Source organism: Schistocerca gregaria, chromosome 6 (genome assembly GCF_023897955.1).
Source record: "Schistocerca gregaria isolate iqSchGreg1 chromosome 6, iqSchGreg1.2, whole genome shotgun sequence".
Lineage (NCBI taxonomy): Eukaryota > Metazoa > Arthropoda > Insecta > Orthoptera > Acrididae > Schistocerca > Schistocerca gregaria.
In genome coordinates, this window is record NC_064925.1 from 183,109,192 (window position 1) to 183,124,774 (window position 15,583).

The window sequence follows — 15,583 nt, forward strand, 5'->3', positions numbered from 1 at the left end:
ATTGACTCCCTCAATGGAAAAGATTAATAGAAGCCTAATTTCTTTAGCAAACTGACAAAAATAACTTCACTGTTCTGCAAGACGATTAATGCTTGACTGTCAGAAAGACGGAAATAAAATAAAATCTGAAACTATTAACATATTTTAGCCTTCTGTAATTATGTGAAAGTTTTTTAATTCACTTGGTAGCTCCTGGCCACAGAAATTTGTTTCCTTTTCACATAATGTGACAGCACTAAATGACAAGAAAACAGCGAAATCACTTAATGTAAACACGGTTCACGTGGAGACTACCCAATTCAACTCAGACTGCTTTGTGCATCAGCCCCAGATGCACAATATTTCCAAAACGGGGCAATAATAGATAGTGGATGGTCCAGACTCCCTCAGTGAAATGAAGAGAACTTGTTGGTGGTTTTGATTTCCACATATGGCCTCACATCATCATGGAGTATAACCACATTCTCCAAATCAAGAATCTCTTGGTGCATCTTCTTGACAGAAGCCCACAGATGTGACAGTCTGAAACAATAATAGTTGGCACTGATGGGTGCACGTATCAGTATGAAATTCAATAGAAGTGGACCTTGGTGATCCCAAACAACTATTAATGTTGTTTGCCAAACAAGTGACACTGCACGGATTTTTTGTCGTCGTCACAAGCAGGCCCAGATGCTGAAATTTTGGCATTAAATGCAGTATCCACATTTCATTATCAGTAACGATGTGGTTCAGGAAACCGTCATGCTCCTGAGCATACCACTGTAGATGATTCGGTGAAGCAATCATGCTTGCCTTTGATCATGTCATGCAACTGCTTAGGCATCCACCGACATGTAAACTTCCGGTACCCTAAGTACCTGTGAACAATGTCAAAACACTCCATTATCAAACTCCACACTCCCAGGAAATGCCCTTTATGTACACAAGCACCAATCTGATTTCACAACTGCATCAGTGCGAGAATGGTGCTATCTGTCAGTGATGAATGCGGTCTCCTCGAACATTCGTTGTCATTTAAGTCTTCACAGCCTTTTGCGAACTCACAACACTAACACCACTCGATACATTTCACAGCAAGTCACTTTTCCCTGTGCTTGGGCTGCTTTTTCCTAGTGCATTTGTCCCTTGTTCCATAGAAAATGAATCACACTTTGCTGCTCATATGCCATTGATACGTGAATCACAAACACCATCTTCAACAACTGACAGCAGCACCATACCATGGAACTACCAGCAGATAAGGCCAGTCCAGTCCAAGAACGGTCCACCACTGGGTATGGATAAGTTGACTTCACAATTACAGCCATAACTTGGTTACAAAACTACATTCAAAGAAGTTCTGATACAACACCACCATGAAATTACAATTTTTGAGCAGCGCAGTACCATCCATTATAGTGCACTGGTGTAGAGATCATTAATTGCAGCAAATAGTATTATCATCAGATGAACATGCAAGCTGCTACCGTTAATCTACCTTTCAGGGTGCAGGATGGTGTAATAAATAACAGGAGTGGCACACCTTTTAAAGTTGGATCAGATCTGGGCACAATTAGCATAGATAAAGATGTTGAATTGGTGTTCACTGAAGTAACAAAGCTAGATGCATAAAGAAGTTAATCACTATGTGTGTTAACCACTCACCTAGTGATAATGTGGACACTTTTGTCAACAAATTAAGTGAAGTCCTATGGAAAGCATCTCAGTCCCGAACACTAACATAACAATATGCAGAGACATGAATATTGACACAGGTTGTAGGGAAGCAGCCTACTCAAGCCTTATAAAATTCACATCAGTCTTTCCATTGTGTGACAGCCACTCTGCTGTAACTAGCTCTGACTTCATAAATGTTGCACAATACTTTAAAAATCAAGTAAATAACCTGAAACGTTTCTAGCATGTCAGGAGTAATACTAAATCAATGTGTGTTGAATATCAGTTCAATAACTTTAACCATTTTCAAAATTTGGACGTTTTTCTGTAAAAATCATTGACACAACAGAAAAGAGCTAGCAACTTAAAAATTTATATTTAGATTCATTTTGTATAATAATTTAGTAGAAACAGTATTCTGGATCTCACAAATTAAAATTTTAGTTGAAATTCATGATTTTCTGGTTTTTGTCTTGGAAATTAAGGAAGCAAAATAGATTAAGTAGGCGAATAAATAAAGCTAGGATGTTTAGATTTAAGAAGGGAGATCCGCTATAATCATAAAAATGTGAGAAGTTTCAACAGAATAACTATAAAACTATAGCTATAGTGTATCTCCAAAGAGCAAGTTCAGAGCTCGTCTACTGCGTGTAGTGTAATTAAATTAATTCTCTCGGCCAAAATATTTGACTTAGCCACGTCAGACTTTTATTATGATTACTTACTTGTGTGCTGATTGCACAATTAAATTGAAAGCTTCATTGGCCATCAGCAAAGGAAGCAATGATTTATTTAATAACTTAAAGTGGTGCATTACTAGCCCAGTGGCTAGTCGGGAGAGTAGATTTGATCAGGCATTCCCTTAGCCGTCTGCACCGCGGCTTTATATGTAAGAACTCTGCATGAGAAAAAAGGAAAGCCCCAGTTCTCTCCAGACGCTGATTAGCACACCACCTGTGCCGGGAGTCGCGTCGCGTCGGTATCATTGCTATAAACAGCCTCGGATGCCGTAATAAGTTACTAGGGATATGCGTAACCATGAAATCGTTTTCGAGTGAAGTGTTAATTCTGGGATGACTTTAATGATCTATCTTCAGTATGCGTATGTCGTATTTTCACGTGCCGCCGCAGGACAGACATTCTACCATTATTTAGCGTGGCGTTTGATGAACATTATCATCAAATTATGGCGAGCATTCACTTAAACATTTAATTTGAACAGTTATAGTTGCATCAGCGCATTAGACTCTGAACTGCTCTGGTAGTTGGATTGTGTGGATTCTTTTTAGGTCTGTGACTTTCAGAATGTAGTGGACATTTTAGAGAGAATGGTTTTTGATTATGAATCCCAGACAATCTCCTAATTCCTCAGAGCTATAAGCTGTAGCTATAAATGTATTTCTCAGATGAAGTGGGCACTAGGAATTCTATTTACAGGCCTCATGTTTCGCTAATCACTTCTGGTTGCCAATATTGTAGTTAGAGAGCCAGTGTTGAGAACGGCAAACAACAGCATTAAATAAATAATAGGAACATTAACAATTAATCCACCCGCCGCCCCACAAGGTGTCGAGGGTGAAATTAGTAATAACTTCCTAAACATTTTGAGCACTTTTGGCCTGGCTGAAATGGTGCTTAAATGGTGAACACTATTATGAGGGTTCCAAAAAAGTTCATCTGCAATTTTAGACCGTGTACTTACAGATACAGACAGGAAATGTCGTAAAGTATTTATAAGAGATCTCGGCTTTTCGTATATTGCTATCAGATAGAAAAACTAAGCACAGGCTCAATGAACCATGCAAAACTGAAGACCTAAATAAGATTTTTTAAGATCATAAGATACATATTTTTATAGGACAGTGGGAAATCAAATCTGTGATGAAGTATATATGGAAAGCAATCTAGTTATTGAGTTATGTAAATTCTGCACGTTGTTTAATTTAATTTCTGAGCAGACATTTCCAAAAGGAGCCATTTCTGCAGAAGCAGCTAATGAAAATACATGGATAACTGTACGAGAAAATCCTCATAGGCAATTAAATTTCTCAGTTCTTTGTAAAAGCGTTGCACTAATCCACAGTTTCTAGAGTACATTCAAAGTTTTAAGAAACACATACAAGAGGGTACAGCTTGCTGCAAAAAAATCATTCAAGGACAGAATAATATATAATGTAAAAAAAAGAGAAAAGTGGTATGGGACATCATAAAACAAATTGGAAAACGAAGACTAGTATACCAACATATAAACAAAGACGGAAATAGAATAATATAAAGTTCTCAACAAGAATCAAATTTTGTAAATGATCATTTCTATGGTTCTATGGGCAAATTGCAGAAACATGTTCCTAAACGCATATAGCACCCACAATGACTTACACAGCAAGCACAATGATGATGCTTCCCCACAACAGAGCTTGAATCTAGAAAGACAATACAGCAATTAAAGAATAAGAAGTCAAAAACGGCACAAATGAGGTTCCTGCCTCTGTTCTGGAGGCATGCATAGACAGCACACATGCTCCATTAAACATAATATGTGAGTCCTTTAGTTCTGGTGTTTTCCCAAAGTACCTACAGCAAGCACAAGTGGTTCCCCAACTAATGGTAATGCAGAACACATTGGAAACTACAGGCCAGTTTCACTGCTGTCTTCATTCTCAAAAATAATTGAAGTAATTATGAACAAGAGATTAATAAGTTACACGAGTAAATAGAACCACTTTATCACAAGTGCAGTTTGGTTTCAGAAGTGGGAGAAGAACAATACTGACCACTGCACAGTCCATAAAAGTGGTACTTCAACGCCTTAAGACAGAGAATTGTGTTACAGGAATTTTCTTTGCCTTCTCCAAGGGTTTTGACACTGATGACCACAAAATACAATTGAGCAAACTAGAAGCACTAGGTGTAGGAGGAATTGCAAGAGTGGCTTGAGTCTTACTTGGAAGACATGTTGCAAAATGTGGAGATTGTCCACATGTCGGCTGAAAAATTTTACACAATTGTCGGACAAGAAACCTACAAACAGAGGTGTTTCTCAGGGTAGCTTGTTTGATCCAGATCTGTTTTTATTTTATATAAATGACTTTCCAAACAGTTTAAGCCATGGAGAAAAAGTTCTCTTTGCTGATGACAGCATCGTCATAGTTACTGATCAAACATCAGAGCTATTATCAGAAAAAAACAAGTGAAACCCTCGATAATGTTTATAACTGGACAGTATATAATAAATTACTACTGAACATAAAGAAAATGAACAGCATGTACTTCAGCATAAAGAGGGGAAGCAACTCTGTTACTCTAAACATAGATGCTGAAGCTACAAATTGTGTTTAACACCAATTTTTTTTGGATCAGAACTCTGGCTGCCAGCTATCATGGAATGAACATACCAAGACACTGGAAAAAATAATGTAGTCATCTTTTTATGCTCTTTAGAGTATTAGCATCAGTTTGTAACAGCCAATGTCTGGGGGTGATACAAAATGTCTATATACACTCAATTCTTGGCTACAGTATTCTTTCCTATGGATCAAAGGCACAAAACAAGGACACGGCTTTTAAACTGCAAAGACGTTACGAATTATAACTGAATGAGGTAGTCAGGCTAATTATAAAGAACTATTTTAATAAAATTGGGCAGCCCTACTGCACCAAGTGAGTATCTCTATCGATTGGTGCATCAGCTAAAATGTTACTAAATAGTTCTATACAAAATCATGGAACAAGAGCCAGTTACATTTACCCAGGAAAAACGTGAAAAAAAGCTCAAAACTGCAGTTTATATCATGCGATAAGACAGTACAGTACATTGCCAATAGGAGTGAAAAGATTACTAAAATATATCTGTTTTAAAAAGCAGCTAAAACATTCTTCAAAAGTAATGCAAATTACACAATTAAAAAGTACTTAGAGGACTCAGAGTAGCAGTCAGTAATGTAGGTGGAAAACTACAACTTGTCACATTTCAATATAATTATGATTACTGTTTTCAAATGGTAATCATGTGAAGATGTAAAATGCATGACAGTATTGTCTGTTGACTTGTTTGCAGGTAGACAGTGATATGTTTTTGAAAATGGAGTATGGAATTGATTCACGGAAAACACCAGCATCTTCACTACACAGGAGACATCAGTTGATATCCTCTGTGTGGGGGGCAACGAAGAACAGAACTATTTTTAATCTGCAAGTTACCTGGAACAAACTATGTCTAAATTAAGGAACATTATACAATACGGACTTATCGAAGCAAGCAGTGAAGATGTTGAGACACTGACTTCATATCCGAGAGAATGGAGTTTTTCTGTCCAGCCATCCTGATTTGGGTTTTCTTGCATAACGCAAATGACAAATGTTTCTTAATCAAGACCACTGCCAACCACCTGTGCTACCCTATTCCCGAAAAGCACATTATGTATGCTGTGTGTTTTATATTTCTGACTGCTGATTTGCAGTATACTACATTGACAAATCCTGTATCACTGTGAGATGATCCTTGGACGAATTAACAAATAAACAATCAAAAAACCTTTACACCAACACAAACTCCAAAGTCAAATCCATGGGAGAACTCTCAGATGCTTTTGAGATCAAAATTGGTGGAAGGCAAGGAGCTAGACTCTTTCCACTGCTATTTAACTGTGCCCTAGAAAAAGTAGTCAAAGAGAGGAACAACAATATCCATACTGGAATTCAACTAGTAACAAAAACAAAGGTAACAAAGTCAATTTTCTAGCCTTTGCAGATGATATGGCTCTACTTGCCAAAGCTTGGGATGAAGCCAAATAACAGACTCTTGAGCTACAAAACAAGCAGAAAAAATAGGTCTCAAATCTCCTTTGAAAAGCCCAAGATAATGACAAAACATAAGAAACCCACCTAAACAATTTAAAGTGGGAGTACAAAAAATTGAGATTATTAATGAATTCAGATATCCTGGAGAATATGTAAGTTGGAATGGCCTCGAGAAAAAGGCAATGAAATCTAGAAGAAGTGAAGTTGAACTTGTCTCCCAACTCACCAAAAACAGTAACAAAAAGTGTTACACATTATAACAGTGTAATCAAACTGGAAGGCCTGTATACTGCCGAAACACTGTCCAAAACCAACCAAAGTCCAGGTGAAAGGCTGGAGATCAGAGAAAGAAAGATTTCATGAAATCCTTGGCCACAGATGGTATAACGAACTAATTCACAACAGGAAATTTTAAAAAAAAAAAAAAAAAAAAAAAAAAAAAAAAAAAAAAAAAAAAAAAAAAAAAAAACCACAACCGCACAGACACAATGAGGAAAACAACTGATTTCCGTGGACACTTTCTCAGAATGAACCCAAACAGATAAACAAGAAAAGAACAGAGTATTATAAAGGGACTGTTTTAACATACCCCAAAGTCAGGTGAAATGGAAGAAGTGCCTTCTAGTACAAGCCATTAAATCTGACAATGTCAATGACTTGTGTGTCACACTACATAGTTATTTGAGCAGTATTTAATTTGGCCATATCAGGCAAGAAGCATCACACTTGATCTCATGGGGCTGAGTAAATCCCTTCTCAGCACAGAAAAATTAGTGATCACAAGCAGTTTAAAACAGAACTTTCATTTCAGTTGTGCATAATGTCATATCATTAGACTACTGAGGCAGTTAGCGGAATTAGTGAGACCCATGACAACTACATTATTTCTATGACCTGACACAGCCATATGCATGCAATAATGGAAGTGTGCATCAGCAATTATGAACTATGGAAAAAAGTGTAGTTTATCCATATTTGTCTGTTTAGGATGTATGAAACACTAGGTAACTAAAAGGGTGGTCTGAAAAGTTCTCAGAATGGAACAGAAAAAAGTACTTTTATCACTAAAACTTTTATTTTTTAAGATAGTCTCCTTGTAGATTAATGCACTTGGTCCAATGATGTTCCAGTGCCTTGACCCCATCTCGAGAATGAGTTTCCTCCAGGCCTGCAAAATAGTTGTCAACTCTGGCTAGTAATTCTTCGTTTGACGTGAATCTTCATCCACCAAGAAAAAATTTCAATTTTGGGAAGAGATGGAAGTCTGACGGAGCCATATAAGGTGAATAAGGTGGGTGTGGTAACAATTCATACCTTAGTTCATGTAATTTTGCCATGGTGATGACTCGTGTGTGGGCACGCATTGTCTTGATGGAAGACGACTTTCTTCCTTGTTAAACCAGGCCCTTTTTCATGTATCTTTTGTTGTAATTTGTCCAGGAGGTTAGCATAGTATTCTTCAGTAACTGTTTGTCCAGTGGGGAGATAATCTACGAACAGAATCCCCTTCACATCCATGACCACTGATGCCATGACCTTTCCCACCGAAGGAATTGTCTTTGCTTTCCTTGGTGGCAGACAATCAGCATGTTTCCACTGCTTTGACTGTTGTTTTGTGTCTGTGGTATAGCAGTGCACCCAAGTTTCATCTGTGGTCACAAACCAGCGCAAAAAAATCTTGTTCAATTCTCCTAAAATGGGCCAAATATTGTTCCGATGTGTCCATTCTCAAGTGTTTTTGATCCAATGTCAAGAGTCGCAGCATCCATCCTGCAGATAACTTTTTCATTTCTCATTCTTCAGTTAAAATGGGATATACCCTTTCAGATGACATATGGCAAACATGAGCAATTTCACGCACTTTCCATCAGCAATCCTCCCTAATCATTTTGTGCACTTTTGCAATGATTTCTGGAGTAGTGACACCACTGTGCAGATCAAATTTAAATTCCTTTGCCCACTTGGCAACAGTTGAATACGAAGGAGCAGAGTCCCCAAGTGTATTCTGGAAATCGGCCTGAATGTCCTTTGCTTTAATACCTTTCTTTATGAAGTAATTACTCACTGCTTGAATCTCTATTCTTTCCATCTTCGCAAATCACTATGTGGGTACAACACAGCCACATCACTGCTACAGTTCTCTTCCATGAGCACTGACATGGCACATGTTTACAGGCAATAGTCCCATGAATAATAACGTGATCAACTAACTGAGCTAGCACTGGCCTCTCGTGGTGATTTCGAGAACTTTTCAAACCACCCTCGTAGGTACCAGTCCTATGTTTTTATAAATATTTGTATACTTGAAAAAATATTTTATTATTTGCTTAGCTAAAACTAAGTTAGAAATTAGATTTATCTTACCCAACGACAGCAAACTTCTGTTCCCCATAAATAAGAAAAGCTTCTGGTTTCCTGACACTGCCATCTCCATCATCTTTTTTAGGTGGTGAGAAACGTCCATATGTAGCAATCTGGTCAACAAGATCTTGAAATTCTGCTGGTACATCAGCTTGTTTCCATCGTTCATTATCCAAAATTAAGCTAAGCTTTGTTTTACGATCTTGATGAAAACGTTGAATAAATTTGCTAGCCTGAGAAACAGAAAATTTTAAAACTAAAACAAGTTTTTGTAAGGAGCTGCATTTCAATTATTTTAGAAGAGAACTAATATATCTTGAAATTTAATATGAATATGAGTTGAAAACACACACACCTGCAGCTCACACACACTACATGACCACTATCTCTGGCTGCTGAGGCCAGTTTGCAAGCACCTGCAAATGATGGGAGAAGCAATCTGGGTGGTGAGGGGGTACACAGGAGGCTTGGGTGCATACGGGGAGGGAGGGCGAGGTATTGGTGGGGAACAGTAAAGTGCTGTTTGTGGGAGCATACAGGGACAAGGCGGAGAGAGGATAGGGCAGCTAGGTGCATTCATGGAGGGAGGTTAGACAGATGGCGAGGAGGAGGAGGAGGAGGAGGAGGAGGAGGAGGAGGAAAGAGAGCAGAAGGAGAGAATTTAAGAAGACTGTGGTTGGTTGGCTGGTTTGTTTAAAGGAGGGGAGGGGGGGGGGGGGGCAATAGGTCCTTTCTTACCGGTAAAAATATTACACAAGCCAAAGAAGAAAAGAAAGGAGACGTACACCAAAATAACAGGAGAAAGGAAGATCCGGAAGAACCAGACAACCAACACTTCTATGGACAAAACAGGAAAAGAAAACCATAGAGAGAAGCAACAAACACGTAGAAGGAGTAAAAACAAGAGAGCACATGAACATGGCTGGCTGACCATGACAATAAAAAGGAAAAATCAGCCAGTTGGTGACACATTGAAACATTGGCCTAAAAGCATTAGAGTGGAGAACTCGAGGAACAAAGACATGCGCGTAAACATATACAATGATCCACCGTCACGTAGAAAACATAGAACTAAATTAGCCGATGAGGCGTTGTCGGCTAAAATTAATGGCAACGAGTCCAGTAACTGAAGAAACCATATCGGGGCAGCCAAAGAAGGACAGCTCAACAAGATATGGACCACTGTCAGCCATGCGCCGCACCGACACTGGGGTGGGTCAACACGGCGCAGGAGGTAGCCATGTGTCACCCAAGCGAGGCCAATGCGGAGCCAGGAGAGAACCACAAAATCCCTGCAACCCGCATGGAGGACTGCCACACATTCATAGTTCTCCTCAATGGCACGCAGTTTGTTGTACATGCTGAGGTTATGCCATTTCATCTCCCAAAGCCACAAAACCTTGCAGCATAGTACTGAACACAGGTCAGTTGCAGAGAAGCCGTGTCTACAAGTGGTTTCCACGTAGCCTGTTTGACCAGCCTGTCGGCAAGTTTGCTGGCTGGGATGCCTAAGCGCCCAGGGGTCCAGACAAACATCACTGAACTACTGAACCATTCCAGGGCACAGATGGACTCCTGGATAGTCGCTACCAAAGGATGATGAGGGTAGCACTGACTGACAGCTTGTAGGCTGCCAAGGAACCAGAACACAGAAGAAACAACAACTCAGGGCAAGAACGGATGTGCTCAAGAGCACGAGCCGCCAGCTCGGCACTGAAAACGCTGCAGCTATCAGGCAAAAATTGCTGTTCAATATGTCCTCCATGGGCATATGCAAAGCCAACGTGATCATCTGCCACAGAGCTGTTGGAGTAAACAACTTCATGGACTCAGTACATGTCAAGTATCAAGAGGAAGTGACAGCAGAGAGCCGTGGGGTTAACTGAGCCCTTAGAGCCATGCAAAACGTCCAGGCTAGGCTGTAGCCTAGGTGTAAAGCATGGAGGTGTAAGTGAATGGAACTAAACAATAGGTGGTAAAGGCAAGGACATCAGTTGAGAAAGAATGGGTTAGACATGAACTGCAATTGCAAGGCCTGACCTGGGCCGCTGATGTAGGAGATGATCCGCCGTGGGTGGGAGAAGGAGATGGTGATTCGAATGTGCAGGAGAACTAGGAACATGTGCAACATAACTGGACATCAGTTGTGCACTCCTAACCTGCAATAGAGGGACTCTGGCCTCCACAAGGACACTGGTCACCGGACTCCTCCTAAAAGCTCCTGTCACTAGATGAGCACCACAATGGTGCACTGGGTTGAGTACACACTACGCTGAGGGCACCGCCGAACCATAAACCAGACTCCCATAGACAAGGCGGGATTGAACAAGGGCTCTGTACAGCTGCAGCAGCGTAGAGTGATCTGCACCCCAGTTGGTGTTGCTTCAGCCAGCGGAGGGCCCTGAGGTGCTGCCAGCACTTACGCTTAAGCTGACGAAGGTGAGGAAACCAAGTCAATCGTGCATCGAAAACCAGTCCTAAGAATCGATATGTCTCCACTACAATGAGTGAATCGTCATTAAGGTAAAGTTCCGGTTCTCGATGCATGATACAATGCCGACAGAAGTGCATAACACACGACTGGAAACCACGGACTATACCAGCTTGTGGATGGCTGCCTGTAGGTACCGTTCAGAAACACCAGTACTGGTGGAGCAGTATGAAATGCAGAAGTCGTCTCCATACAGAGAAGGTGAGGTGGAATGCCCTACAGCTGTTGCTAGATCATTAATGGCCACTAAAAATAGAGAGAGACTCAATACAGAACCCTGCGGGACCCTACTCTGGAAATGGGGGGAGCTATGGGAGGTACCAACTTGGACACAGAAAGTACGAAGCAACAGGAAATTTTGGATAAAAATTGGGAGCGGGTCTCCGAGACCCCACTCATATAATATGGCAAGGGTGTGATGTTGCCAGATCATGTCATAAACTTTTCATAAATCAAAAAATACGCCAACCAGGTGTTGGTGTTTGGAAAAGGCTGTTCGGATGGCAGGCTCAAGGAACAGAAGATTATCAGCGGTAGAGTGATCCTGGCGGAACTGACATGGAGCGAGTAGGCCAAGTGACTCCAGGACCCAACCCAACCCAACCACCAATACAACATACGTTCTAGCAGCTTACAAACAATGTTGGTGAGGCTGATGAGCCAACAGCTATCCACATCAAGCAGGTTTTTAACGGGTTTGAGCATCAGAATGATGGTGCTCTCCCGTCATTGCGATGGAAAGACGCCACTCTGTAAATGGGGCGTTCTAGGATTCACTGTGGCGTGTAGCGAATGAGAGGACTTTCCCTTCCAGCCACCATTTGAGAGTGCGAAAGGCTGGGGGGTAATTCTCCAATGCAGAGGCTCGAGCATAGTGCTCAACAAAGTGCTCAGCAATCGCATTTGTGTCGGTAGATAACACGCCATTTATATTAACAATGGGAACACTTGTTGGGGTCTGGTACCCGAAAACACATTTGATATTTGTCCAGACTTGGGATGGTTATGTATAAAACACAATGGCCTAGACATATCTGTCCTAACACTATTGCTTCCGTAGTTTAATTAGTTGGCAAAGGTGGGCATGGAGCCGTTTAAAGGCTATGAGGTGCTCCAGGGAAGGGCGCCGCTTGTGCCACTGTAGAGCTTGCCAATGCTCCTTAATTGCTTTGATGACTTCCGTCAACCACCAGGGACTGCATCTCACTGGTGACACCCTAAATAGTGAAGGATCGTGTTTTCTGCCACAGAAACGATTGTTGAAGTCACCTGCTCAACCATCACATCGATTTTACTGTGTGGGGGAGAGTCAATGTGACAGCAGAGGTGAAAGTTTCCCAGTCCACCCTGTTTAAAGCCCATCTGAGCAGGCGTCTGTGGGCATGATGCCGTGGCAGTGACAGAAATATGGTGATGTGGTCACTAACACACAGGTTGTCATATGCTCTCCAGATGGGAGAAATCCAGGGCTGCAAATTGATAAATCAATGGCCGAGTAACTACCATGACCCACACTGTAATGTGTGGCGGTCCCAATCTTTAAGAGTCAGAGATCGATCTGAGACAGTAAAGTTTCGACATCTCTGCCTCAGCCAGTAAGCACGGTGCCACCCCACAAGGGGTTATGGGCATTAAAATCTCCAAAAATTAGGAAAGGTTTAAGGAGTTGATCCATCAGTGCAGCCAATACGTTCAGGGGTACCACACAATCTGCAGTGAGATGTATGTTGCAGACAGTTATTTCATGCTTCACCCGTATCCTGACAGCTACAGCTTCAAGAGGAGTTTGAAGGGGCACAGGTTCACAACAGACAGAGTTTGGGACATAAATGCAAACTCCACCTGACACACTGTTATAGTCACTACAGTTCCTGTAGTATCCCTTATAGCCACAGAGGACAGGGGTCTACATTGCCAGGAACCAGTTTCCTGGAAGGCAATGCAGAAAGCGGTGTAAAGCTTTACAGTTGCCATAGCTCAGTCAGGAGGTGGAGAAAACTGCCACAATTTCACTGGAGGATGATATCATCATGAGACTGGGAAGGCATGGAAAATTCAATAAGGCAGTGTATGCCCCCGCGTCACCTGCTGCCAAAGACTTTTTGCCTGAGCAGTCTATATCCACTGTGCCCCGAGGGTCCGGCGAGAACTAGGTCCTCAGGACACCAGAATCTCCACCTCATCCGCAGACAAAAAGACTAAGGGTGCACATGTGGAAAGAAGGCTGTGAAGCGGGAACAGGGAGGGGGATAGGTGGGTGAAGAACAATGACTAATGAATGATGAATGTTGAGACAAGAGGGTTATAGGAACTTTATTTTTCAGGGACAGTTCCTACCTGTGCAATTGAGAGAAGCTGGTGCTTGTAGGAAGGATCCAGATGTCACAGGTCGTGAAGCAGTCATTAAAAAAAAAAAAAAAAAAAAAATGTTGTGTTGGGTAGCATACTCGGCAACTAGGGGGCCCAGCTGTTTCTTGGTCACATTCTGTTGATGTCCATTCATGCAGACATACAGCTTGTTGGTTATCATGCTCACGTGGAATGAAGCACAGTGGTTGTACAGCACGTGATTGGTTCACAGGTAGCCCTGCCTTTAATCGGACAGGTGATGCTTACGACTTGACTGAAGGTGGTGGTGGTGGTGGTGGTGGTGGTGGTGGTGGTGGTGTATGGGACAGGTCTTGCATGACAGGATACAAGCCATGAGGCAACAGGTTGGGAGCATGGGGTATGTAGGGATGGGCGAGGATATTGTGTATGTATGGTGGACAGTGGAATACCACTGTAGGAGAGCTGGGGAGAATAGAGGGTAGGACATTCCTCATTTCAAGGCATGAGGAGAAGTTGTCAAAACGCTGGAAGAGAACGCGATTCAGTTGCTCCAGTCCTGGGTGGTACTGAGTCACGAGGAGAATGTTGTTCTACGTCCGGAAGGTGGAACATTGAGTGGTGATGTGTGACTGGAGAGTTAAGGTGAGGGACATCTATTTCTGTGGGAGGGTAATTACAGTCTGTGAAGGCTTCAGTGAGACCCTTGGTAAATTTCAAGGGGGACTGCTTGTCTCTACATACGTGACAGCAAAAGGATGGTTAGAGTGTATGGAAGGGACTTCTTGGTATGGAAGGAGTGCCAGCTGTCAAAGTGGAAGTATTGCTAGTGATTGGCAGGTTTGTTATGGACGGAGGTACTGATGAAGCCCTCTTTGAGATGGAGGTCAACATTGAGAAAGCTGGCTTGTTGGGTTGATTAGGACAAGTGGAGTGATTTGGGGTGAAGGTGTTGAGATTCTGGGGGGAAATGGATAGCATGTCCTCATCCTCAATCCAGAAGATGTCATCTAGGAATCTGAACCAGGTGGAGGGTTTGGGGTTTTGTGTGATAAACAAGGACTCCTCTAGATGGTCCATGAATAGATTGGCATAGGATGGTGCCTTGTGGGTGCCCATTGCTGAACCCCAGACTTGTTTGGAGGTGATGCCTTCAAATGACTAGTAATTGTGGTGAGGATGGTGACCAGGAAATAAATTGTAAATTCAAAATGTGTCAGGCATTGGGAAAAATAAGTGTTCAATAGCAGCTAGACCATAGGTATTAGGGTGTAAGTGTGAAGTGAGGTTACATCAATAGTGACTAACTACATCCTCACCCACAATTACTTCTCTTTTGAATGCATCTTACTTACTTCTTGTCTCTACAGCCTTTGAAGGGCCTTGGCCTGCATCACAATATCCCACCATTCTATCTGGCCCATGGCTTCCCGTCTCCGTCCTCTGACACCAAGGTTTTTCAGGCCTCCTTCAATTCCATCCACCCATCTCTTTCTGGGATGTCCTTTCTGTGGTCTGTCCCCAGTCTTGCCATCAAAAATCCACTTAAATGTTTTGTCTTCCTCCAGTCTGACCACATGTCCTGCCCACTGGAGTCGTCTTATTTGAATAGTGATAACAATGTCATGTTCTTCAAAAAGGTGTTCCAATTCTGGATTCATACATATGCGCCAACCTTCTTGGTCATGTATTGGATCATGTATCTGCTGTAGAACATTTCTCCCCCAAATGATAAGGATCTTTTCCTCATTTGCAGTCATGGTCCATGTCTCGGCAACATAACAACTGGTCTTATAATTGATATGTAAATGAGCATTTTAGATTTTGTGATACAAGAAAGCTAAGCATGGGTAGTGTGGCAAACTAGCATCTGTTGTCTGCCACTAATCCAGCTTTCACCTCGCTGCTGATGTCATATATGTCTGTGATAGTTGATTCAAGGTA

At 41.7% G+C, this 15,583-nt stretch overlaps 1 protein-coding gene across 2 annotated transcripts in view; it reads right to left on the reverse strand.

The window, feature by feature from the left end:
• The window catches only part of LOC126278215 (vacuolar protein sorting-associated protein 54-like), a 132,026-nt gene that overhangs the window by 32,768 nt on the left and 83,675 nt on the right, over positions 1-15,583 (reverse strand). For both annotated transcript variants that reach the window (XM_049978151.1, XM_049978150.1), the window contains exon 15: positions 8,824-9,053. In XM_049978151.1, the coding sequence (XP_049834108.1) occupies positions 8,824-9,053 (230 nt within the window). The remainder of the gene's footprint in view (positions 1-8,823; positions 9,054-15,583) is intronic.